Source organism: Plectropomus leopardus, chromosome 4 (assembly GCF_026936395.1).
Source record: "Plectropomus leopardus strain MGB_pleo_1.0 chromosome 4, ASM2693639v1, whole genome shotgun sequence".
Classification (NCBI taxonomy): Eukaryota; Metazoa; Chordata; class Actinopteri; order Perciformes; family Serranidae; genus Plectropomus; species Plectropomus leopardus.
Window position 1 is genome coordinate 24,078,088 of NC_142179.1, and position 27,076 is coordinate 24,105,163.

General features: G+C 40.5%; 1 protein-coding gene across 6 annotated transcripts in view; it reads right to left on the reverse strand.

Moving 5' to 3' along the window:
- The window catches only part of arb2a (ARB2 cotranscriptional regulator A), a 245,622-nt gene that overhangs the window by 90,619 nt on the left and 127,927 nt on the right, over positions 1–27,076 (reverse strand). For 5 of the 6 annotated variants that reach the window (XM_042488204.2, XM_088076907.1, XM_088076908.1 and 2 more), the window contains exon 10: positions 25,607–25,691. In XM_042488204.2, coding sequence (XP_042344138.1) covers positions 25,607–25,691 — 85 coding nt within the window. Of the gene's footprint in view, positions 1–354; positions 960–25,606; positions 25,692–27,076 lie in introns of those variants that run through there. The other variant, XM_088076909.1, reaches the window with a different exon arrangement.

Consider the following 27,076-nt stretch of genomic DNA (forward strand, 5'->3'; position numbering starts at 1 on the left):
TGTGGGTGAATCTTAGCGTGTGTGTGTTTGCAGGCAGGCGTGTCTGATGAAGATATCAGAGTTAGCAGAGCCGGGGCAGGATCGGAATGTTGAGGAGGACTGGGGGGCTCAACAGGCAGAAAAGAGGATGCTGTCTGCCTGAAATGCGCGTACACACACACCCATCCTCACACGTACACAAACATTCTCACACACACCCTCCCTCTCTCTGTCATGGCCTCTGCTCCTACTGTATGTGTGGCACGCAGCATGCTTTAAAGCCAGAACTACGAGGCACAACACTGTCTGCCTGGGGAATTCTCTACCTCTACATCACTCCCTCCTCCTTTGCACATCTCTCGCTGCCTCGCTCCTCCGCTCCCTCACTCTCTTCCCCTAACTCTGACTCTACGGAAACCCTGAAAGAACTTTTGCTTGCACAGCCTTCCCACAAAAGTGACTACTTCTCTCTTTCTCTTTCTCAGTCTCTCTCCCTCTCATAGCCAAAGAGCAGAAGAGATGGCAACCCCATGCTCAAAAGTGATCAATTTTTAATTTCTCACCACTTTTTCATGTTGTGTCAGAGAGAGATGTCAGCAAACAGGAGCCCTGGGGAGGCTATAGCAAGGAGGAAGAGGGGGTGGTAGCAGATGAGGGATGTGCAGGTGAGGAGAACGAAGAGGAGCAGCGAATAGGAAGAAGTGGAGCAACTGAGTTAAAGACACGAACCAGTGTTTACAAAAACAATGTGTGTACAAATTTTTACATTATCGTTGGTCAAATACAGAAAAGCATCATACATTTTTTACATGTGATCACTATCAAGCTCACCTCCTTTAATATATTATTTAAATGTCTTCATGTATCTTTCAACGCATCAATTCCTTACTGAGATTTTGTTGAGGTGGTGGCAGTTGTGTTTGTGCCACAAGCTGGCTGAGCCGACCTGCTTGCTGTTTGGCTCTTCCTGGTGACACGGGCTGTGAAAACGAGCAGAAAATCTAACTGTTCCATATCAAGAAATATTTTTACTGCTGCTAATGTGACTTAAATACCTTGTTCCACAGCTGAGTGGGCTAGCACCTGCTGCAAGCGGAAGCTAGCCTATTACAGCTCAGTGCAGAGCTGCCGCTAATTTTCTGATTCAATTAGCATGCCTCAGAGCTTTCCAGTCTAATTGCAAACTACTTCACAGTTACCTCTCTGATTAATTGCTGCCCATCTGCGAGCCATTGCACGCAGAACTTGGTGGAACAAATTTGTGTATTCTCAAATATCAGCTGCACTGCCCAGAGCTGTTGAACAAGCCTCTATCTAAAACAGTCATTGAGTGGCCCTTGTATCTGACTTGAGGTTTTAACAATGTCAGTTAACATAGTGATACTGGAACTGCTGCTCACAGCCTAAAGACAGGTGATTGACAGCTGTCTTAAAAAAGCTATGGATCACATGCACTTAAAAAAAAGAGATTTGTGGGACTAATTTAAATGATTTACTTCAACTGACATCAATGAGTTCTCAATAAGTAAGTCAATAAGTTATTTTTTTTAATCAAGTGAACAATTTGGATCAAGTAAATTACTTTAGGTCATATATACTGACTTGATATAACTATTTGAGCACTTGACCAATTTACTTTAATACAACTCAATTCCCACTTTTTAAACTCAAAACTCTGGCAAAGGAGGCACAAAGACAGCCAGGTCATGACATGACATGAAGCAGCGTTGAGCAAAAGGCATGGAACAATTTAACAATTTTGCATAACCCAAACACAACAAAATCTCACTTGCACATTGATATCCAACTCCAGACTAGCACGCCACCATCCATGTTAGCCTTAATACCTCCTGGTAGATCAATAATGCATCATATTAGCAAACTGTTGTTTTAATCTTAAAGATTTTGACAGGGGACAAATGTGAATATTATAGCCTGATGTAAGGATAGTATGTGGTAAAGGGGAAAAAACATGAAGAAAAGAACTAGAAAAGTCAATTTCTTGCAGCTGTGCAATTTTAAAAAGTGAGTTTTCAATTGCATATGAGGGCTGTACAAAGATGAAAAAAGTATTATTATTAATAGTAGTAGAAGTTTATTCTGAACATGTGAAAAAACATGTACAAAAGAAAAAAGACAACCATAAACTAGTGGTCAGACACAGAAAATACATTACAAAAGAAGACATGAAAAATGTAAAGGAGTGGGAAGAAGTACTAACTCCTTTTAACTCCCACTCCTTTTCCAAAAATAATTACTATACAGTAATTAATTCTCTGGACTTATTCTAATATATTATCTTACTCACCAATAATCTTTATCTTACAAGATATGAATTAATTACAAAATATTCATGTTATTTGAAATATAAATTCTTACATAAAAATCTTATTCAAAAATATAAAAATTAATTGCTGACATATTAATCTCATCAAAAATAAACTGTTTCTTTTTAATTCATTGCCAAATCATGACAGCAACGCTTCATTTAATCAAGATATGTATGTATATATACATATACACATACTAATATACATTCATGCACACAACTACATTCAAACATATATACATACACATACACATACTAATACACATTTATGCACACAAATACATTCAAACATATATACATACAGCATATATACACATACACACATACATATACACACACAACTCAAGGCAATACAAAAGAGAATAAATAACAAAATAAATAATAAACAGTAAATAATAAACAGTAAAGACCTGGTGATAGTCAAAACTCTCTTCATCCCTATTTTTAGTAAAAATCATTTTTTTATACCTCTTTTTGAACTGATTTATGTTTGGACATTCCTTGATCACTGCATTCAAACTGTTCAATAACTTAACTCCACACGTGGAAATACAAAAGCTTTTTCTTGTTGTTCGCACACTTATTTTTTAAATTAAATACTCCCCTTAAATTATAAACCCATTCCCTTTCAATAAATATTTTTTTAATATTTCCTGGTGACAAATTGTTTTGCTTTAAGTCTTATTTGTGCTGTCTGTAATCCCACAAGATCTTTAAATTTCAGAAGTTTTGACTGAAAAAGTAATGAATTTGTATGATCCCTATAGCCTACCCTATAAATGATTCATATTGCTTTCTTTTGCAGAGTAATTAATGGATGTATTGTACTTATGTAATTATTGCCCCAGATCTCTGCACAGTAATTTAGATATGGAAGAACTAGTGAACAGAATAGAATGTGGAGTGAATTATGATCCAATTGATCACAACTGATGTATGATAAATTTATTGGACACCGAGAAACAATTGGCAGTAGACAGAAAAATAATTTGTGTAACTAAAATTAAAAATAAAAACCAGGCTTTTTTAACCCTACCTACTTCAGCCATAATAATAAAAAATAGTTATATAATATAATATTATATAATACATTTAATATCCCTCCTGTCCTGTATTAAATTTTATCCATCCCAATCCCAGACAAAAAGCACAAAAATCTCACAAAAAATGTGTAACAACCCTCCATGCAGCTGCTTCACAGTATCCGTGCAATTAGGAGGTGTTCTAGCATGCTTAAAACACTAACTGTCCAATAAAAGTTGATGTAAATCTGTATTTGTAGCATTTCTGGCAATGTCTTGTTGGTGAATGAGGTTAAATATTGTGTGCAATGAATGGACCCTGTTAAAGCCTTAACAAAGCACAGTAACAGCAGAGCGGGAGCTCTGGCTTTTTGAATCACCACTGCTGTGATATTGCAGCTCTTGATTTGTTTATTGCCAAAAATCATATTACAATAATGATAAAATCATGAGATTAAGCAGTATTTCTACAAAAAAAAAAAAACAACAACAACTTGGTTCCCAAATAAAAAAGTAAGTAATACTGAAAAAAATGTCCACTGCTGTCCATAAATCCACCCACCTCTAACTGTCTCAAACTGTTGCTTTTGTATCATATTGTTTACCCTGTCCTGGACCACATTTTGAGGCCGTGCACCTGCAGCCCTAGTAGCCCTGCAGCATTCTCAGTGGATCAACATTGACTGACTGTTGTTGGCCCAATACTCAATTTTTCCTTACTTCCCCCAACTGAAGGACCCGGGACAGTGTAGTCTAGACCTGGAGGTCATAACCCTCTTCGAGACCCACCAGGAGACCCATCACCTCTCCCACCAAACCAGATCAATAGCTCTGTGTTGTCTGGGCTGTCGGCCAGTGTTTACTTGTGTTGACCTCTGGAGCTCATGAAGAGCAGCGTAGGACAGATGACAGCAGAAACAGAGTAAAGCACCATGGCAGAGAAGATGAGGGCAGACAGTGGACAAGCTGCGGGGAGAAGGGCAGAGACACTGCTATCAAAGCAGAAAGGAGTGGGGTCGGAGAGGAGAAAAGGGAAGGGTGGAGAGAACATGAGGTGAGGGCAATAATGAGTGTTCAAGAGAAAGCAAGTACACGAATATCAAAGAGAAAGGAGTGGAGCAGAGGTGAGCAGAGAGCTTTGACAACAAGCGAGAGCAGAAAGATGGTTAAAGGAGTGTTCCTTGGGTCAGAGGTAAGGCTGAGGTATCTCAGGTTATCATATCAGTAAGTCAGCTTGAGACTTCCAGCTATCACAGCCGGGGCACATTGCTCTCAATCCCACACAATCCTCTTCTCTGTTCTCCAACTCAGCCCTATTGACAAATCTAAAACCAAGGTCACAGCAGTGTTTACACAGCCTTTAGCCCAAATTACATCATCCAAACTGTGGCCCACTGGATGCATCACTGTCACCGAGAGTAAATGACCTGGCAGGCTGCCGTTCCGATGAAAGAGGAGAAACAGAGAGACAACGAGGGGGGTGGAATCAGATAAAGGGGAAAATGTCTGATAAAAAAATGTGAAAAAGAAATGGCACAAGAGCTTGGCATGTAGAAACTTATCGGGGTGTTCAATTCAATTTGTGCCCTCCACAGAAAAATTAAATGCCCCCAAAACACACATACACAATATTAATGTCCTTCTGTCTGCGGCAGTGTTTTCCCCTCACGAGTCTACACACTAAACAACAAGGGAGAATAATGCATATTGTTGCTGGCTTCCAATAATGATGCATAACCCGGTGGCTGCACAGGAATATAATACCAATATGTCAGGTCTCTGATTTGGCCACAATTTGCATGGTTATAATAGCTTATCGACTGGCTCAAGGTTGAGCAGGGCCAGGCGGCTTCACTGTAATGACTGGCCGTGTGCCTCCGACAGTTTATTTCAAGCTTCTGTGGCTCAGTCACCCGGCCCCCTATCTCGTCAATACCCAATCTTGATCCCACTATCTGCATCCTGACAAAATCTGCACAAACACGTCTGCCCCCCCCCATTGCCAACAACCTCACCTCCACCTCCTCCATCCCCTTCAACCCAGCATTTTTCCTTCTTTAAATTATTCTTGTATCATACAAGCATTTCCCATGGAGATCAATACAGGTGCAATTCATTAGAGCTCCAAAAATCTGCTTGTCTGCAGGCATTTGCCCGTATAACAGCTATCGACTCTTCCAGGTTTGGCCTCGTGCCCGCCTAGTTCAACGTCTGTGCAGCAGCACAACAGGCAAACTCTAGACGCAGAAACTATTTGAAATTAAAATTATGGATTGATATGAAACAAGAAAAAAAATAAGCTATGATATGACCTCCAATAACAAGCATTTGTATTCATAAAAACAAACATACTTTTAGAAATGTATCATTTCAAATGATCTACAAATTATTTCAGTCTGAATGACATTTTAAAATTACGCAGGAAACTCTCCTAAATGTTAAGTTTCCTTTTTACTCACTATTTACTTTTCATGACTTTAGAATGATATAAACTGAAAAGCGTGATGATATAAACTGAAAAGCGTTTTCAGAGCAGATATAAACTAAAATTTCAGAACTACATGCAATAGACATTATCAATCAGTTACAGTTACAATTATCAGTTATCAATTGCAAAAAGGAAAATTACATAAACCTTTTTTTAGAATGGAAATATTTGTTAGTTGCAGCCCTGACATGAATTATATGACACAGGACCTCGACAATATTGATAAACTTAGTAATTTAAAGGAAATTCTTGCGTTGTGTCTGAACATTCTCTAAATTTACCACTCACAGTCAACCCTCTACAGGGTATATATCAGGGTACAAGACACACGGGCACAGACTCTATGCTTGAAGATGGAATGGGGAATTCAGTCATTAGCTGATTTTTTTCTTTGAAATCTGAAATTGAGACCTACAGAATCTAAACATCTCACATAATTTTATCTGAAAGAGAAAAATGACAAAACATACTGAAAAATTAGAGTAAATTGCAAGAGGATTTTTCTAAGAAAAAACAAAAAAGTCCAGGACGGTCCTGGGCACAGCACACAGGTGTGGCCGCGACGTTAGTAAAAGGTACCAACCAGGTTCCAGACCATAAGCAGCATGCATCCATGAGGAAGCTATGGAAATTACAGATACAGCGCTAAAAAAAAAAAAGAAAAAATTCAAAAACATGAACACACAAAAAAATCTTAATATATCAAGGCAAAATGCCAAGTGACCAAGCCCGGGTTTTCAGGGGTTCACTTTATCTTTCACTTACACTGGCTATGCTGTTTTAGTCAACAATTCCTATATACCTTCAAACAGGAGACTTGGATACTTGCCAAAGAAAGATAGAAAGGAAAGAGATGTATAATAGTAAAGAAGTGAGGAGAAGGACAGGATAACTGCTGTTAGCCAGAGATCAAATTCCATAGAGCACTCTATGAGTTCGTCACTGGAAGTCCTTTTCTTCCCAACAGAATAAAACAATTGACAGCCTTATTGCTCCAACGCTAACATTCTCTGAGTCAGTGTCAAGGGCACTACCTCGAGAGAAAGTCCTTGAGTGTAGGAAGGAGGTCAAACAACAAGAGAAACCCTGCGATCCCTGCTCTTCCACTTCAACACCAGTAATTGTAGTTTTTTATAAAATAAAACTGATCACCTCATCCCCAGTACAACAAACACCTTTCTTGCACCAAATTTGTGCTGCATTGTACAATCAAAATTCTTTTTCTGCAAGAATCCCATTCTGTTGAAAAACTCAATGTAAAAGTCATGAACAAAACACTTATATCAAGATAAATAAAAGCTCATAAAACACAAAGTGATGGATTGTCACTTAGATTTTCACTGTAAAACTGTGCCAACAGACATAATGATGTGTCTGTGAGCTGTTTTTTTACATACAGTATATCCTCACTGATTATCTATTTAAAGATCACCTACTTTTTGTCTACAAATGGCACTCAACACTATCTAACGAGGAAAATTCCAAATTACCATTAACACGAGAGCACAAAACAAATCTTCCCTTTTGGTGAATGCTACTCTCAGATATTTGACAGAAACAAATTAATGAGAAAATCCCACCTGTAGTTTTATATTATGAACATCAGAAAAAAAGATAAAATTGTTTAAAGATTTTTGTTTTGATCAAGAGGTGAATGATAGGTTGCACTGTATTTAAAAAAACAAAGCCCCAGAAGAATCCCACTGGTTGTCTGATCACAAACCTATCCCACTGCTTTGACAAATCAATTTTGAAACATCTCTGTTTTGGCTGTTATGAAGCCATTTCCAAAATACAAAGGGAGGTGGAGGAGGTGGAGGGGGGTTAGAAAGAGAAGAAAGGGCAAAATCAAAAGGGGTGGTGGAAACAGGCGAGCAGTGGTCCTCGGTCGAGAGGTCAGAGTGAAGGCAGTGCGGCCATGCCCACTGTGGGCACTCAGCTGGAACTAAATGTGGACGCTGAGACGCCAACCACTGGAGCGCTGCCAAGGACCTCTCCCCCTGCTGCGTATTCTCTCTCTCTTTTCGCTCGAGACTCAACAATGAGTGGGAACTCACCGCCTCCCGCCCCACAACCTCACTCCACCTGCCCCTCGACTCCCCCACATTACATCCCCCTACCCCATTTCGCACTCATTCAGTCATTCAGCTTAACATGTTCATTACGGCAAGTGCAGCGATGGTACAATGGTGGAAGACCGAGGAAAGTGAAGGACAGAGGGGTGAACTTTAGAACTCTGATATCGATGTTACTCAAAATATTACACTCATTTATATTTCAACACCCCTCTGGGGGACTGGGTGGTTATGGCCCTGTGTGTGTGTTTGTGCAGGACCACCCTCTCTGGGATGTGTGGGAGAGACAATGGGGCCAGTGAGCTCGTCCAAACAGCTGTGAGTGTGCTGGGTGTCATACCGCCTCCATGCACACACACACACACACACACACACACACACACACACACACACACACACACACACACACACACACACACACACCATCTGTGAACACCAACACATGACAGAGCAAATAGGATTACAGTATAGAGGAAGACAAGGAGGATGATCCAAACACCATAATATCATTTCCAAGAAGGGACGGGGATGGGGCAGGGCTGGGGTGAGAGGTTTACCAGGGGGATGGGGCAGGGGCTTAGCCGGTCAGAGGTCAGACCTACAGTGCAGCGATCTAATGGCTGTCTGGTTTGTGCTCCACAGCTTAGCTCATGTTTTCCAAAAACAAGATACAGAAAGTAGGCCAGGATTCAAGAGATGAAAAGCACCACAAATAGCACACAAGATAAATGAAATGCACCAAAGTTCACACAGTTCAAACCTTTTTTTTTTCCTTTGCAGTAGAACCTTGTTTATCTGAACTCCTCAGAGACTGAAGTTATTCAGAGAAAAGTATTTGATAAATCAGAACACGTAGAAATCCCTGATTACAATTTATTAAATATAAAACATACAAGCATTCTAATTTATGGCTCATACGTATCAACATTGCTCATGAGGTTTTAATTTAAGATAAACTTAAGTCTGTGTTTATGTCTCCAAAGGGTTGGTGGCAATTTTCGACTGCTGGTGAGCTTTTTGCCCCTACTGTGTGAGGGTTACAAGCCAACATCGGACATAAAACTTACAACATGGTCAACATAACAAGTACTGAGTGTCAACCACGATTAGACCCTCGGGTTAAACCCTTGGTGTACCCTGTCATTCGAAAGAAACATTTTCATATCACTTTATTATCATGTGATTTGTCGACTAATATTCAGTGTATTAAAAGAGATTATGGTTGCATTAGAGGATTAGAGGTCTTTTAAGGAACCAGGAATGAATGCACAGTGACCCTCACACCCATCCATACACACACATACGTTCGCACAGAGAAATACAGACCACGCTTGACATTTATGAAAGAGATTACAATGTGATTTCCAGGATTTTGGTCTATCTCTCTCTCATCCATCCGTTCATCCATACATGCCTCCATTTCTCTGTTGATTGGTTCGAGGTTCTGTCTGTGTGACAGGAAAAGGTTGATCCTGGGGCCAGAGTGGGGCAGGAATGCCAAGCATGGGTTTAAGCTGTAAGGTAACATCTATGTCAAAAGCCTCATCGTGTGTAAGACTAAATCTTCGAGTTGGGTCTGGTTGGGCAGGTCTTGAGTAGGAACTACTGAGCCAATCTAATATGAACATATCCAGCGTGGTCCACAGGAGCCAGCCTGACATGTGACTGGTTGCGACACCTCAAGGTCAAAGGTCAACACAGATTTCAGCTAATCTGAGCAGGCACGGCATGAGCTTATATTCAGGGAGGGGAGGGGGCATGGCTTGGCCTCCAACCCTTACCCGCTAAGACCCTTGAAGTTTTTTACCCTGACCTAGACTTGACTCCTTCATCTGGGATGTTAGCTATACTAATTACTGCCTGATAGCTGCCTGGTGCCAAACGCAATTCACTTCCCCCCGATTCTCCTCGACTCTGCTCCAGCAGCTGGTGCCAACCTCGCTTAGCACTCATGAAGTGTTGCAGACACAAAATGCGCGCCCCCACCTTTCTTCTGCTATGGCAATCTACCTCTTTTGTTTAGGGTTTTGTCATCTGGCCACATGTTGTTCAGAGGGCAGGGTTGGGGGCAAAGGGGAGCTGCACTATGTAACATCAGAAGGTCGGCTGGCATGCACTCGGAAAGAAAAAAAAAAGCAATTCATAAGCCAAACAAAAGGGGATTAAAATGGCGCCAAAGATGGATTTGGAATTTGCGCCTCCGGACGCTGACCCCACCCTTTTGCATCTCAAACTGTCTCCTCGGTGGCTGGACACTCTGTTAGGGTAGGTAGGGTGGTGGTGGTTGGAAGAGGGGCCAGAGACACACTGCAGTCTGGGCTCAAGGATGGGGACTCTCCCTCAGAGTCAGGAGGCCCAATTTATTTCCTCTATGCCCTAAGCCCCCACCCTGTCCAACCTTGTGGCGCCCTCCGCTACCTGATCTGCATGTCTAGCACTTGGCCTTAGACCCCCTTCTCTGCCCTCTGGGCCACTCTCACATCTCACTGCAACAGCTACTCATATCTGTGAAGCCAGAGCAGGCCAAAATCAATGTGAGTATGTCTGTCATTATCAGCAAGTGGGTGTATACGTGTGTTGTGTGCATGTGTCGTAAGGGGTGTATCACCGAGTGTGTCTACATGTGTAGGGCTATCTCTAAGCATGTCTGTGTGCATTTTAGTCTTGAGCATACATTTGGTGTGTGTGTGTGTGTGTGTGTGTGTGTGTGTGTGTGTGTGTGGAGACAAGTCGCCTGTCTATGTTGATTAGATAGGAGGTGAGCCCTGCAGTGGGTGGACATACAGGCTGACCAGCACACACACGCAGAGGCAGGGGGGAAAGCAGGAGTGGTGTTTTTCCGCTGGCTTTGTAGTTTTGTCCTGAGAGGCTCACAGAGGTGATAACCAGTCTGTCTCTAGGTCACCCAGATAACATTCACATACACACAGCATTCTTCTTTTTCTTCTTGAGAGGACATACACACAAGTGTAGGTGAGCATCTGTAAGTGCAGGAATGCATGCACACATATCTTCACCCAAGTGTAAGGGCTCACAACACAAAACCACATCTCTCAACATGACCTGTCACACATGACACAGTTAGCAGGCCTCAGGGGAGTTAACCAAAGCTTCAGAGTGAGAGGATGGACAGAAGGTGTCTGAAAAGTTATAAAGAAAAATGATATGATAACACCGATAGACAAAGGCTAAACTTCAAAATCTCCAGATACAGACTGAATATGTTTATAACAAGATCCCAGTTGGGTTTCCTTGGTTTGGAGTATTTCAGTCAACTTAATTTGAGAGACCTCTTACGACAAAGTTGTCATAGAGAAAATAAAGTAAAACAAGTGGGACTAATGGCTCAAACACATCGATGTCATTCACCAACAGACTCAGCAGGGTTCAATATTGATTCAACATGCTGAATCTACCAAAAAAAAGGCCAACTAGGGACAACAAGTGCCAGTGGTTGTGAGACATACCACTAAAATTTTGGTGACATACACTCACAGCCCTATATTGACCACTGGCTAACCATCAGCATGCTTTGTCAGGACCCTAAGGCTACATTCACATTGCCAGCCTTAGTGCTTAATTGGGATTCATTGGTCAGATCCAACTTTTTTGTTTGGCTGTTTTCTTCTTCTTTTTTTTTCTTAATTAGGCCAAAATCAGATTGCAGCGTGACCTGATAGCGATCCTTAACTGACTCACATGAACAAAAACAAAACAAAACGATAACAAAGACATCACACACAGCATGCTATCATACAGAAGGAAACATGGAGGTGACTACAGTCAGCCATTACAGCTTCACAAATAATTTTATGTGCAATAGCAGATAGTGAATTCGTGAGCAGATGATAACATGGACAGAAATGAGGAGGAAGAGCAACATTTTTTTAACACTACTGTATGGAGGTGCATGTGAATATGGATGCAGGGCCAGGAGTGGTGAGATTGTGACATGAGAGACTTCACTAAAAAAAATTTAGCCAAATTTTCAGGATGTCAAGGTCAACTTTTAACTCTGTCCATCTTAGCTGTCTTCCATGTTTGAAGTCACTGAGTGACTCCTGCCAGAGCAGAATTCTGATAAGGGTGACATAAAAGTTGCATGTATTCCAATATGACTGTTCAGACTTAGACTGGTCACATGGCGAAAAAATCAGACCTGTATCTGACTTAGGACCACATATGAAATCAGAATTGAAAGGATCAGATTTAATGTGATATTTTCTACTCATGTAATTAAGGGGAAAAAAAAGATCTGAGTCACATATAAGAAAATAATCTAGCTCTGGGCCACCTTTGCCTGCAGACTGAATATAGCCTAATAACATTTGAAATTAGACCTTTGAAAATCAAGGCAATTGTTTACAGAGCGATTGGTTTGCTGGTAAAACAAACCCACTTAGTTGAACGCTGAGGAAAACACACAACACTGCACTTCATGACACATTTATCGCCCTGTTGCTTCAACTCTGTGCCAGAGCGTTTTCAGAGCAGAAAAGTCCGCTGACGCACAGGTCAAAGGTCACCTAGCACTGCCCAGAGCAGTGACAGGCCAGCGATGGTCAGAGGATGTTGGTGGATAAACAAGAGAAGCAGGAAAAGAGGCGTAAGGACTCAGAGCCACAGCATCAGTGAGGGATCAGTGCAGACTATCTCATTACTCCCAGGCACAATGAGCACAACAACTCTCCAAGCACTTTATAATTGCTGCTTCCTAGGCTACAAACAAGCTGCGTTTATTATACCCCTTTCTACTCCTTAGTGCTTTGACTAAAAAAAAAAATCATCCTCTAATTGCCACATTTCTCTAATACTAGCGCACATCGGTTTCACGGGCGGTTTGTCTCCTGTCCTGGAGATGGCCAGTTAATAAAGTTTTTATCTGTCAACTTGGAGCACAGGGGAGGATCCAAGGTCACTGCTGCATATTTAAAACCTGGCTAGTCTTGGAATCTACCATCACTTTTGTTTACATAATTATATAAATAAGATGTAATTTCCTTTTCTCAGCAAAAAAGGAGAAATAAACATTATAATTTGAGGCTGATTATGACTCAAGGACTTTCAAGGGTGATTTTTTTTCTTTCATTTTCTAATCATCTCTTTGGCAATTATGTGCATTCCAAATACATTCTCACAGCTTTAATGTTTGCTCTTTTTTTTTTTTTTTTAAATTTCACAACAATCATATTAAATGTGCATTTAATTATAATCTAATTGTGCAGAAACAAAGCGAGGGGGTAAAAGCTACTGCCACAATACATCAAAAAGGTTTAGCTAAATAGGAGTGGTGGTTTTAAACTCAGCAGAAAAAAATCTAAACTCTTCGCTCTCACTCACTTACAGCGTGCACACAGTCATATTAAATCATATTGAGTGGCTTTTGCAGATGTTGGAACTCAGCATGGGTTCTTCAATCCAGTCTTTGAGCATACAGTATGTGTGTGTGTTTGTGTGTATCAATTAACAGCTACACCTTATGAACTGACCTCATGAACCCATAACAATAACAGTCTCCATTTAAAAAGAAATGTATAACAAACCCAACAGAGCTCAGGAGAAGATCAGTAAAATAACAAAACAAAACATCTAACTTGCAAAAAATTACAGTAATAACACACTTGGGGAAGCCACAATCATAAATTGTATTAAGAATGAGGAGCAACAAAATTCCCTTTGCACCACAATATAACTACCCACTCTGTATTTGCAGTCAGTTACAAATTGTTGACTACTGTAGGTAATCAAGAAAAGATGGCAGCTAAACTCAAATTGACCTGTTTGAACAGTATACATAGTCAAAAAGAGCAGGTGGTCTAATCTCAGAAATCAAAAGTGTTAACAGCTTTATTAGAATGTTTGCTGTAAGAAAAGAAGAAAATACATATATCTGTATTTATGGGATTTGTCTTCCTGCTTTGTCATTTCAAGTGAATAGTCAAACTACATAACTGATTGAAACATAATTGAAATTGCAGTATGGTCAAGCGTAATATCCAAATTGCAGGAGCTGCAGTTTTTTATAAAGATAAAAATGTGACACAATATACCCTAATACATGAAGTATTGTGATGCTATAGAGATACCTAGCCTACCTGCATCCCTCAGCCCTTAGACCCTCACATCAACAAAGGGGGGGCGCTCAGGAAGAGCGGCAGAGGATGATGAGGGATCCCTCTTCCAGGATGGACTGGAATTTACACTAAAATTGTGAGTCATATCACAATTGTAATACCTGACAATATGTTTGCAATATGTTTTTTTAATATTGTGCATAACCAGTGAATATACAGTCTCATTCATATTTTTGAATGCTGTCGAGCAATGAATTAGCTTCCCTTCTTTTTGGTAGTGTGAACATATAAGGATTTATGGTGACACTCTCATGTGATTATTCAATAGATTAACCTCTTTCTGCTCTAATCTACTTTATCCCATCAACTAAGTTAACCTAGTGGCAAGAGCCATGAGGAATACTGCATGTACTGCCAAAATATTTACAATATTTAGACTAAAAAAGCAGTAGGTATTTCAGGAGTAATGCATGTATCAGTTAATGACAATTAAATGTTAAAAAATACCTCCAGAGTAGCAAACATGGTGCTATTCAGATTTTTATTTGGCATGGTTATCCTCTCATCTTCTCACAAGGCCAACTCCACTAATGATGATAAGTATCATCAGAGGGGTGTTGCTACATGCATAGCATCACTCTAACACTTGTTGGGCAGCAACATATGCCTTGTAAACAGGGCTACAGCGATACCAGGAGACTATAGGATGAAGGTGATGGCTAAGAGTTATAATGCTAGCAGTGGTTCGGATTTGTTGTGCCCCACTGGGGATTACTGGATTATTTCCAGAAACAGGGAATGCATCTAACACCGGTCTACAGCCACAAGAACTCAGCATGTTTCTAAGGTTTTTTCTTGCTTTTTAGACTACATCAAAATCTGAACTGGTCGCTACTGTAAAGTCCCACTAATGATCAACAACACACCGGCCACCATCTTTCATCCTAATTTTTACACTTAACTCTGAAGTCATCAAATGCGGTATATGCATGGACTGTGTGTTCTTTTTTCTAAGTGGTTGGAGGTCAGGGGTAAAGGCTGGGCGGATTAGAGCCTATATCAGGTCAATGAAAAGAGGCCATATGGGCAAATGAGATCCATGTCTGTGAAGCACTAATCTGGGGATGCCCTCTGAGTGACCAGGGATGGACACTACCCTGAGTAGCTCAGAGGCTTGGGGATTCAAAAGCAGCCTGTGACCTGCTCTACTGTACCCTGTACGTTAGCTCCCCCATCTGACCCTGCATACTCAGAGAGGAAAAAGCCTGGCCATAAGCATTAAAGCGATTAAAAACACTACCAGGGTGGTGCCTTTTGACCAACACGTACCTATGTTGAAATTTCTTGAAAATAACATGAAAAATTTGGACAACAAAATTAGATTCTCAAATGTTATGACAATTCTTCCTGTGGTCTGAACCTTACTACTTTTATGTGGTTGAAGAAATATGATCCTAAGTCACGCATAAGAAGGATTCAAGTCAAAGTATATTTTCAAAATAATGGCTTAGATACTGTATACTGTAGATACAGTTGTGCTTACAGGGAAACAACTTCTATAGAAAGAAATATATACAGTTATTAGCAGACTGCTGAATAAAACGCTTGATGTTTGCCCCACAGCAAAAAAAAAGCATAAATAAAGCAGTAGGAGGTATGGCAAGAGAAAAAAATAAAAGTGGAGATAAAACAAGAAGGCGGGGGTATTTATTAGAGATTCTGTCCCAGTGATTGGCTGCGAGCCGGGTAGCAGAAGGACAAATGGACAAATCTGAGGAGCTAATAAGAGTGAATACGGAACAGCCCTCATGGGCAAATCTGGCACTAAGATGATAATGAGATTATAAAACCCCACTATATTGCAGCAAATTGTATAAGTGTTTCATTGAACCTTGTTGAACTTTCATTTATGCATGCCAGGCTTTTCCCTTTTTGTCTCTCCCCTTTCTTCCTTTTCCTGGGATGATGGGTAGAGTAGGAGAAAGGAGGAGAGGATAAAATGCCTCCTGGATAGAGTTTACCTAGTACAGGGGTGAACTGAAGACCACAGACTGGGTTTTTCCAGACACGCTTCTAGTTAGCATAATCACAATAGCCTAAACTGTAAAGCAGTAGTGCTCGGCATGTGAGATGTGATTATAAATCACACTTCACATCTTGTCAGCATCCTTCATGCATGCATGTCACATAAAAATATAGATTTCTAAAACACCTAAACCCAGACGTAATAAAGGCAAAAGCATTAACATTTAAAAACCTGTATTTTTTATTTGCCAAAGCTTTGATATTTTCAAGTGGAATTATCTGAACCAATTTTAACGATGACATGTGAAGAGAAGCGTAAATGACAGTTCCAAAAGAACTTCTGTAGGACAGTATTTAATTTTAATCTTTCTACATTGAACAACAGTTAACAAAGCTGAAAGGCGAAAGAGAAAGAGAAAAAAACATAAAGCTGGAAAAAGTATTAAGTTCATCCATTGTTGCTTAGCCATAGTTCCCTTAAAATTTCTTTCAAAAGAACAAAAGAAAAAAAAGTGATTGCTGGAAATGTTGTTAGAAAAAATGGGGCTTTAGAGACAAAATAAAATCAAGAGTATCAAGAGTGAGAAAGTCTGCACATGCTGGGCAGGACATTTCAGGGACACCGCTGTTCATTTCCAGTGTGACACCAAAAGTAAATCGTGTTAATTTTACAAGAACTGATTTTTAAAATCAGTAACTACAGAAGCAATATCTTCACATAACTCAAATGAGCTGTCAAGATTAGATAATCCAATGGTCAACATTTCATGAATGTCACATCTCTGCTGCTGATGAATTACATAGTGTTTAACTTTGACAAGCTTGTGCAATTATTAGCTTGACATATTGATCAACTTTATTTCCTTCTGTTGGAAACACCCTTGTCTTGGACCTGTAACAGGGGTTTGTCTATTGACTATGTCGGCATATCTTTGATTCTGATCAGGGCGAAGATTCATGTCCAACAAAAAGCAAAGCGCTGGAACAGATCAATAAACACAAACAGTCCTCGAGAATTGAATCAAAGTATTGAATCAAAGTGGTCAAGTCTTTGAATCAAAGGAAATGTCCCTGAGAGACGGCAACCTACATGTCGAAACAGATTGCCCTGTCACCATGCAACAATACTGTGACCCAACAAAGGGCTGGGGGCAGTGTTGCGTCCAAGACACACAGTAAAGATATGGTGGTGGAATTTATCAAGGTTGATTCAGATATTTTTAACGATGAACTGCTGCAAAAGTTTCTGATGTAAGGCAACATTTCAATTGCTTTATTTCTTCCGTGGTATTTCTCTCAGGGTTGTGAGAAAGGGGTTAAAAACAAACATCTAAAATGTTCTAAAATGGAGAGAAAACCCAATATTTCTTTCATGGCCTGAGCCATTTCATTGAACCCACTATTAAAGAAATCTATGCACACTTGAGGCCCAAGTATTATATAAATGGGATAGCAATCCATATTCCTTTCAAGAAAAGGTTTGCATCTTAAGCTTCAATGTCATTATTCATTTATGCTGAACTCTTGTGTCTAAATGTGTTTCCACATTAATAAAGCATCACATTCACACATCTTTAGCTCTTTAAGCAAAGGAACCCTTAAACTGACAAGACTTCTTCCTTTCTTCCAGCTGTCATGACCTAAAACATCTTCTTCAACACATGCAACCTTTCAATGACTCTGACTCAGATGTCACAAAATCCATACAAATAAAAACTTAAGTAAAAGAACACTAAAGCAAAAAGGGAAGATATTCAGTGTATTTCTTTACTCTCCTGTTTGTCTCTTATATACCAGACTCTTGATAATGAGCCAAGGTACCACTCGAGCCAAGGCAGCTGAGAGTTAAATACATTTCAATCCGGTGCTTCACCATATAACAGATATTAAATGTCATTCATGTCATTCATGTTCCCAGCATTTGATACCATGGCACTCGTGTCAAGACGTGGACTACCAAAAGATAGCAACCATCATGAACCTGATTTTTCTGTGGTTGGTTTTACAAAAATGAATGTTTTTATCTAATCTCTCAACTCACTACCACCTCTTATTCCTTTGAGACTACTGGACTATCTTTTCATGACTGCACCTTTTCATCAAATGGCCTCATTAACTCATTTTCCCTGAATTGAGCAAAACATATATGGTATCTTTGGGTAATTGTGGTATGCATTTAAATTTAAATTTTTGTGGATTTGAATGATCTTGCTGCACAGTTTTAGGTTTTACAGGAAGGTTGGGATGTTGTATGGGCACAGTTGTGGATGCCACGTTTGGGTTTGACAGACATTTAAATGGAGAGTACAGTAAGGATTAGCAGTTCCATGCTTATTATAAAATGTAATAACTTAATTGCCATGATATTTCACTGAAAAATATTGTGCTTGATCTACTTTATTTTACAAGTAAATTTATAGGGACAAAAATTAGGTTGACTTGAAAAATTAAGTTATTTTACTGGCAAAATTAAGCTGACTTTACATGGATGTATTTCTTACATAGAGAAAAAATTGTAGATCATACAAAGACCAGTCTTGCTTGATCTACATAATAATCTCATGCAAAAAGGTGCCTTAATATTTTTAAGTAGATAAAGCTGAATATTTTTATCAATGTATTGGCTAAACTAGTGCATACAAACTTCTGAGGTTCTCTGCCTGTGCTCACAGAACTATGACGCATAACCTTCATTTTTTTACTTGTTGAATATAAAAATCAAAACACAGTTATCCAGGACCAAACACGCTCCCTATAAACCATTTCAAACTTGACAAAAAAAAGCGTTCTATAGGGGTTCAAGTGTATTTCCTATTTTTGCAATCATGTTACCATTATGGCGCACAAACTTTCGATAGAGGGCAGGATGTGATAAATCCATTATTACAAACTACCTCATCCTCCAGACCTCCTAATGTAACTTGAGTTAAATGGCTAGCTAATGACAGTGTACAAGTGTTAAGTGAACTACTACTACTTTGTGAGGGGTGTGGTCCACAACTGAAATGACAGCCAACTTTTTTTTGGCCAGGTGAGCACATGTGCCAACTTTTTACTGCTCCCTTTTATTTTCAAGACTTGATCAATTGGAACAACCATAAACAGAGCAAATCATAGCCACTTGTGCAATATTGATAGTCTTTGCCTCTAGTTGTGCCCTCCATCTGGACAGTGCACCGATGTATGACGTCATATGCATAAAAGCAACTGAAATGTTTGTTAATGCTCTACCTGACAGGAAGTAAACAGGGACCAAAGATGTTGCCTTAGCAACAGAAGAGCAATCAAACAGTCCATTCCCCAGCTGTAACATACCATAAATGTTTCAGATCTAACTCTTTATGTCTGTAGAACATTAAGAAAATCAACACAAAAGTCTTCCACCTAAACACAAGCTGTGCATGACTCAACACTCTTTCCAGTTTCCTTATTTATCAAAAGTATAATCAGTGTACTTCCAACATAATTGTAATCCAGGCTTTATTTTCTTCCAAAAAATTATCAGATGGCAGGACTTTTTATTTGTTAGACTGTCAAAACATATTTACTTGCTTTAAGCAAGGTTACAGACTGTTATCCACAGCCAAAGAGCCCTCACTGTCTGCCTGAACCTCCAGTCTGACATTTCTAGTCGTTGTTATCTTGAAAACTGCAGTTGTTTTCCAGCTCTAACATGGTGCAAATCTTTTCCCATGTTTCTTTAACTGTCACTTTCAGGTGTCTTCAATAGACCAATAGAGTACCAATAGAGCAGAATAAGAACAACACACCTGGCTGAGATCTCTAACAAAGTCCAGCTGGTTATTGTAAAATCAAGCTGTTACCAAGGTCAAGAAAGTTTGTTTTGTTCTTGCTGAAAAGACTTTAAGCTGCTGAAGATTTAGTTCCCCGAGTAATGTCATGGCATAATGCTTCTGAAACTAAACCTGGCCCTCCAGTCTCCAAAACACAAATCACACAAAGAGAAAAAAAGAGAATAGATAAAAAAGATCTATGCACAGCATAGTCTCCACCAACCACGCATTTCTGACTCAACTTTTTTTCTCTTCTTAACTGAATGCCTTCAATATGACCCCAGCACTGTGCCTCTAGTTTGAGGGCGGTAAACTGGTGCAATCGCCCAGTCATCACCAGGGAAGCATTGTCTGAGATTTACTCAGGCACTGAAGAAAAAGAAATTATCAGAAATTTTCATTATTTGATGACTTGGGTATCCAAAGAAAATATTACATATAAGGAAAAGATACAAAGAGTACTCAAGAATCACTGCTCAACTAAACAAAATCCACTTTAAGTTGGTTTTCTGATAATAGGGTTGTAGTTTGTGATATCACTGTATAATCACAAATCAAATTGTTATTCCATCTCACAAATTGGAACTTTATTTTCTGACAGACACACCGATACCAGAGATCAGTTGTGCTCAGTCTCAGCATTTTCCACACTAATGTGATATGGTCTGTCACAAATGTGACCCAGACAATAGCCTGATCCAACCTCAGTGAATCCAGGTCAGAGGTTAGGGTCCGGTTCACCAAAGTTTACTTGTCTATTTCCTGCAACACCCGCGTAACGTGTGCCGGTCAGGCTAAGAAAACACTGAAGCACATATGTGAAAACACAGGCACAAACACATACACATTTTCATGTGATCTTCCATCGAGACAGCGGACTTCCACCTTACCAAGCTGAAAAAACAGTGGATGGAGGGGGTGAGGTTAATTTGAGTGGGCCTGAGTTTCCTCTCAAAGCGTTAAGTCACACTAACATCAATCAGACAGTGTGTGTGTGTGTGGTGAAGAGGTGCAGACAGTTAGAGGTGTTTCACGGTCAGTGGTGCGTGGCTCAGGGAGGTGAGGGTTACAGTCAAGTCAAACCTACAGCAGGACGGAGCACATTCGCAATAAGAGCTTAACAGTGTGTGTGTGTGCGTGTGCGTGCGCACGCGCGTGCATGTGTGCGTGCATGCTCTGTATCAGCTTTTATTCTGAGGCACTCTTTTGTGTCTCTGTGGTATCTTGGTACATTAATAACACTGAGCCACAGAAGTATGAGCCTTAGGTAAAGAAGAAAGGCAGAGTGACCTCCCATGTCATTGCACAGAAATTATTTCTCATTTCTATAACAATATTGCATCACTTTTCCAGCCAACTCCCTGCTATTTTCATTCAAGATACAAAAAAAATCAAGAAATCCTTTCAACAAAATCCTCACTTTTAATTATGGAAAACCTAGCAGGAACGCAAGAAAGGTGGGCACAAAAAAAATACATACAAAGAAAGAAAGAAAGAAAGAAAGAAAATGAAAGTGAGTCTCTTTCTGCAGTCCTTTAGGGTTAATTACAGCCTTGTGTTGGGATGCTTGTAACAGAACAGGGTGGGTAATTAAAGTACAGGTAAGACATTAACTTACTTTTGTTAGCCATTAATCAGTGTTTACCTTCGGAGAGCTCTCCCTTTGTAATTAATAATCAGCTTGGACAATGAGTAATCACCCAAGAGGAAGTTGTGTGTACACATGCGTGTGCTTATGTATGTGTGTGTCTGTGTGTGTGTTATTAGCAAAGGGGGGTTTTCCAACCTTTGAAACAGCATCTTCACTGATCAGACAACTAATCATCCATCTCACCAGAAAAAAAGTCAATAAACTAAGCAGCAAAAACACAGGAGCACTTACAAGAAAAATGACTATACAATTGGGATTTTCTTTTCTTTTCATCCATCTTTTTCTCATCACGCTAATTCTCTCCCTTCTTGCGTATATCCTTCTCTCTGTATCTCGACGGCAGCGTAGATTTGGAATGATCACATCTTGCGCAGGCCTCAGCAACCTCACTTAACCAGCACTCCTGGACTTATTTTTCTGTCAGCCTTTTACTTACTCCACACACACACACACACACACACACACACACACTCTCACACACACACACACACACACACACACACACACACACACACACACACACACACACACACACACACACACACACACACACACACACACACACACACTCTGACACACACAAAGGGAGCTTTTCCAGCAGGAGATTGGTTCCACTTTATCTGCATATTTAGCCTGTGTTCGGCATGCTCCTAACTGATAAAATTCTGCTAGTGTGCCAGGCCACTGCCAAACGCCAGAGCAATGACCTTCTTGGGGGAACAAATTCTTTTTGCAAGATGGAAAAGAATGGAGTGAAAAGAAGAAAGATAAAGACAAAAAAATATATGTATAAAAAAATGAAAGGGAGGGAATCTAGCCAGTCAAATGCGAAGGGAATGAGTCCAGGTTTTTATCGCATTTAGAACAAGAAATAGAGACGTTAGCGGACACCCCTGCTATGCGTTATTCTCCCTCTCTCTCTGGGTCCTTCCAGCCCAGTCAGAGTGCCATGCTGGTATACCGCCGGCGCTTCACAGATGATTAAGAATAACAGACAAGCTCTGCCTCCACTTCTCCCTACCTCCTTCTGCCAAGAGTCTACCAGCATGGAAAACACAATCATCATATCATCACTGCTCCACACAGGGAGGCAGAACGCAAGCAGAGGAGGGGAGAGGCAGATGTATAGAGAAAGTCAGAAGTGGAAGAAGAGAGGGAGAAGAACAGACGCAGAGATGGAAAAAGAGCAACGGCAAGACTTGTCCTTCAACCCATTCTCCCATCATGCTGCCTGACCAGTTCCAGTGCCTGTATTTAAACACACATCCAATACTTTGTTAGCCTTCAGACATCTTAGTGTGTGCGTGTGTCTGATCACATGCCATTCTCCACAGCAGCAGAGTCGCCCCGGGCCTGGCTCAGTCTGGCTCTGCACAAGAGCGGTACTTCACACTGTGATGTGTGTGTTTGGATATGCGCGTGCATGACAACAAGGACTCACCGGTCTGTTCTCTGTTGTAGAGACACTTTATGATCAACCCTGATTACCCGCACCTACACACACACTCAGGCACACACACATACTCATACCATAGCAACCCAGTCAACAGCATTCAGAGGTGACCGTTGGGAGCTGTATGTGGGTTGATTGAAGTGCTGGGCCACGATGCCCTGACAGCCTTCCCTCAACCTTCTCTCAACCTCGTCACCTCTGTTGCTCTGCTGTGACTCTCACCACAATGGCTGCTGCCTGTGAACCTGCCAGGCTGCCAAGGACACAAAGACGACTGAGACAACCTTTGACATCAGAAGCTGCCACCAAAAGACCAGAGACAAGCAGATTTGGCAGCTCCGTTAACAGGCCAGAGACTCAGATCTATTCAGCTCAGTTAAAGTAGCAAAAGTCAATAGAGCACGAGTCAATAGTGCATACATACAGATGGACGCTGTGTCAAACAGATCTGCAGTGGGACAATGTCAGGCATGCCAGCAGTTTCAAAAAGTAGATGGCAATATCTTGGCTCAAAGGTTGCTGTCTTTGACCATCAGCAGTCACAGAGAAGGGACATAGAAAATCAAGGTAAAATACTGACATTTGAACATGAAATACAGTGTGGGGTTTTGTATTGAAGACTAGATGACATTTCAAGGAGCTGATTCACTGGTAGATGTTAAGGCCACCCACCCACACAGCTCCATGTGGAACATGGTGTTTTAGTGGCAGAGATGAGATAGCAGTGTTGGAGATGTATTCACGAACATGTGGAGCATGTGTAAGATGACCTATTCATTTACCATGATGTCACAGAAGGGCTTTGAAGAGAATAAAGCAGGGCCGCCAGAGTGATGATGAAAATGAGTGATGAGACAAGGATGTGTGTTTGTATGTGTGTACACATGAAACAACTGATACACATAAAGTAAAAACAGGTGCATTATATACTCATGACAAATATATTCTTTCCTGTTAGGACTCTCCTTTTGTTTCCCTGTGTGTGTGCGCCTGTGCGTGCATGCCTGCATGTGTGTCACTCTTCAAACAACACTGCAATCATCATCTCTTATCAACGGTCATGTTGAGGATTACAGCTTTCAACCCTAATCCTACATTAAGGACACATTCTCATGATGGCTGTGACATCATCAAGGCCAGTCAACCACAGAGAGGGCACAGGGACAGGAAGCCAAACACCACAGGAGAGGATTAATGAATATAGGAGACAGCGTAGATGATGAAAAAGAAAGGAGGGTGCGACAAAGAAGACAAAAATAGAAACAAAATCAAACGGCACTTTTTCTGTAGCATGTGTGAGACAGCATCTGTTTCTGCCAGTGTTTGTGTTTCAAGATAATCTGCCGCCGCTTCAGTTTCTCAGTTTCTCTGACAATGATCTTCCTCAATCAGTGCTACTAAGACCTCCGATCTACCCAACACCCACAAGCATGTGCGCACGCACACACAAGAATAAATAATGGCAACATCTGCACTACACTGCGTTGACTGAACACTGATAATCTGTACGTGTGCACTGCTATAGGCCACTGATGAACACACGCAGTATACAGAGGTAAAATAAACACATAGGAAAGCATTTGTGTCTATTAAAACCACCTATTTCCATTTTTCTTCCAGAAGAGATCACTCCCACTTTTAAGCTATCTTTAGTCCTGCTCCAGACATGTTTAAAGTATGTAAAAATGCTGATTGATAGTTTTAGCTTAAGTGAAAATCTGATAAGAGGCAGGAGGCAGATCTACTCTTTCACCCCAATTTAGAAATTCTGGATCTGGCCTCACGCCCTGTCAACTTGTTATGCCAAGTTGACCGTTAAAAGAGCAGAGCCAATTAAGATGGCTCATGTCAGCATTACAGGAAACATTTGAGTGTTTAAGCAATACACGTTTTAGCCTCAGTCAGACTCAAACTCATATGAGGAGTCTGCTGTGCACCAATATCAGCGACTAGCATTTTGATTGGCGGCAATCTGAAAGCAACCTGTGGTAATGATTTTTGAACAGTTTATTAATCTTTTATTATATCTATGACAGTCAAAACCCACTATTTTAACTTTCACTGCATAAAAGGTTGTGACCCTCTGTTAAAGCCTTTTTAATGCAATGGGAAAGTATACAATCGGCATCACACCTGAGTCAAATGACTCTGCAGTAATCATAGGTATCTTCGCCTCCAGCCCCGATTGGTATTGCATGAAACACGCTAATTTTAGCTCTGTAACTGGTGAAATGCAATGACGTGCTGCCACTAAATACAATCTGTCTCCACTACGGCACTAAAAACATCGATCGAACAAAGTTTGAAAGAGAGACTGAATAGGTAGTAGATAAAGTAAGAAAAAGATATATAAAGAGAAGTAACCACTGTAAAGTTTTCACAGACCTCTATCTATGCTGCTGTCCACTGTTTATCTGTTTTCTGACCTGTCTGTGACGTCAAACATGACACACAAAAAAACAACCTCACACACTAAGAAAGGCATACTCTGCTGCAGGGCTGTGTGCACAGCTCTGGTCCACTAGCAATGGGGAAATAGTCTATAGCCTATGTTTAGCAAGTTCACACTTGTTTGAAAAGCCTGTGCGCACACGCTAATTTTGGTGGAAAGGAAGTATTAGCGGCCAGAACTGTTCAACTGTCATAAATTGAACCAAGTCAAATTCCTTGCACAATCACTGGAAACATTGACGAAATGCTATGTTGTGTTTGGTACCTGCAGAGACTCGGGGGCAGTCTGGCAGCATGGGATCCAGTGGTGTGTCCAGGGGCTCTGGACTCGATACCCAGTTACAGCAATGCTGTAGGGAGAACAGAAAAAAGGACATTGACAATTGAAAATTCAGAGAAAGGCTTTCACATCATATGCTTTATGTGGCTTCTACAAAACATAATAGATTACTTATGGAATGTGGAGTGTTTGGTAAATGAAAAAAAGGAGCATCCTCCACTATACCTCCCACACACAAGAGGAAATATATGCTCAAAGATGGAAATATAATAAGTGAAGGGATTTAATTTAACAATGCATGTCTTTTATCTTGATGCTTTAAATGTATAGTTTTTTAGTTTTATAGAAATATAGCAAGTATAATTGAAATTCAAAGAGATATTAGAGACAAAAAAGAAATGCAGAGAAAGAAAAGGAAAAAATAGGGAGGCAATGGAGACAAAAGAAAAAGGGGACAGGTGCAGAGGAAAGGGGGAGAGACGATAATCTAGAAAGAGGTGTGTGCGTGCCTGAGCGAGGTGGGGGGAGAGAAAGAGAGAGAGACAGGAACAAGCAATTAAAAGCTCTGTGACATGTTGCTCAGACAGCTTGGCGTTTGTTTGTGGTGGAGAGCTGAGGCCTTCTACCATGGTGGATCAGTGAGTGCCCTGGGGGAGGGTGTCTGCCCAGCTTGCTGACCCATAACCCCCTGCAAACACCCCTAGTCCTCTCAAACCCCCTGTGGTTGACAACTCTACTGTCAGAAAGAGGTGAAGACCTCTTTATCCGGATTTTGCTGCCTTCATCTTCCTGTTTCAGTAGCGCCACCAAGGGGTGGTTGGGTGGGGCATTGACTCCCTTTGCACATATTTATACAGAAATATAACACACAAAAACAGGAATGCTGTGGAACTCAAAATGATAACTGAACCAGTGTATTAGTCTATGCACATCAGGAAATTTGTAGTATTTACTGTAGAATGACAAAAACAGTATCAGTATGTAATATCTTAACTCTAATTTGACATAGTTTTCAACTATCCTACATCCTGCATGGGTCCAATTTTGCCACAAAGCTCAGTACTGGAAGCAGCCTGTTGCACCTAACTATCTCTTAGTCAATTCTGGACGCAACATGACTTTTTAATATAATTTCTACAACCCAGCCTATGATTAAACACGGTTCTGCTGTTACGTCGTTTTGCGTAATGCACTGTCCCATTCAGATGTGCAAACACACTCAGTCATCTTCCACTTGTTGATGTAATGCAAAGTGAAACAGAAATAAGTGATTTTGCTGTAATCATCTGTCGTCATATGGCCCACTGCTATCAGTCAACTGCATCCTCAACCCTGGGATGATGTTTTGTTGAATGCTTTCAGCACATTTTGTCATTCTTCCATATGATACAGTTGTCGGATCAGGCAGAAACTAATGCACAGTCATCTCATGCACTGCCCATCCGCATTTAATTC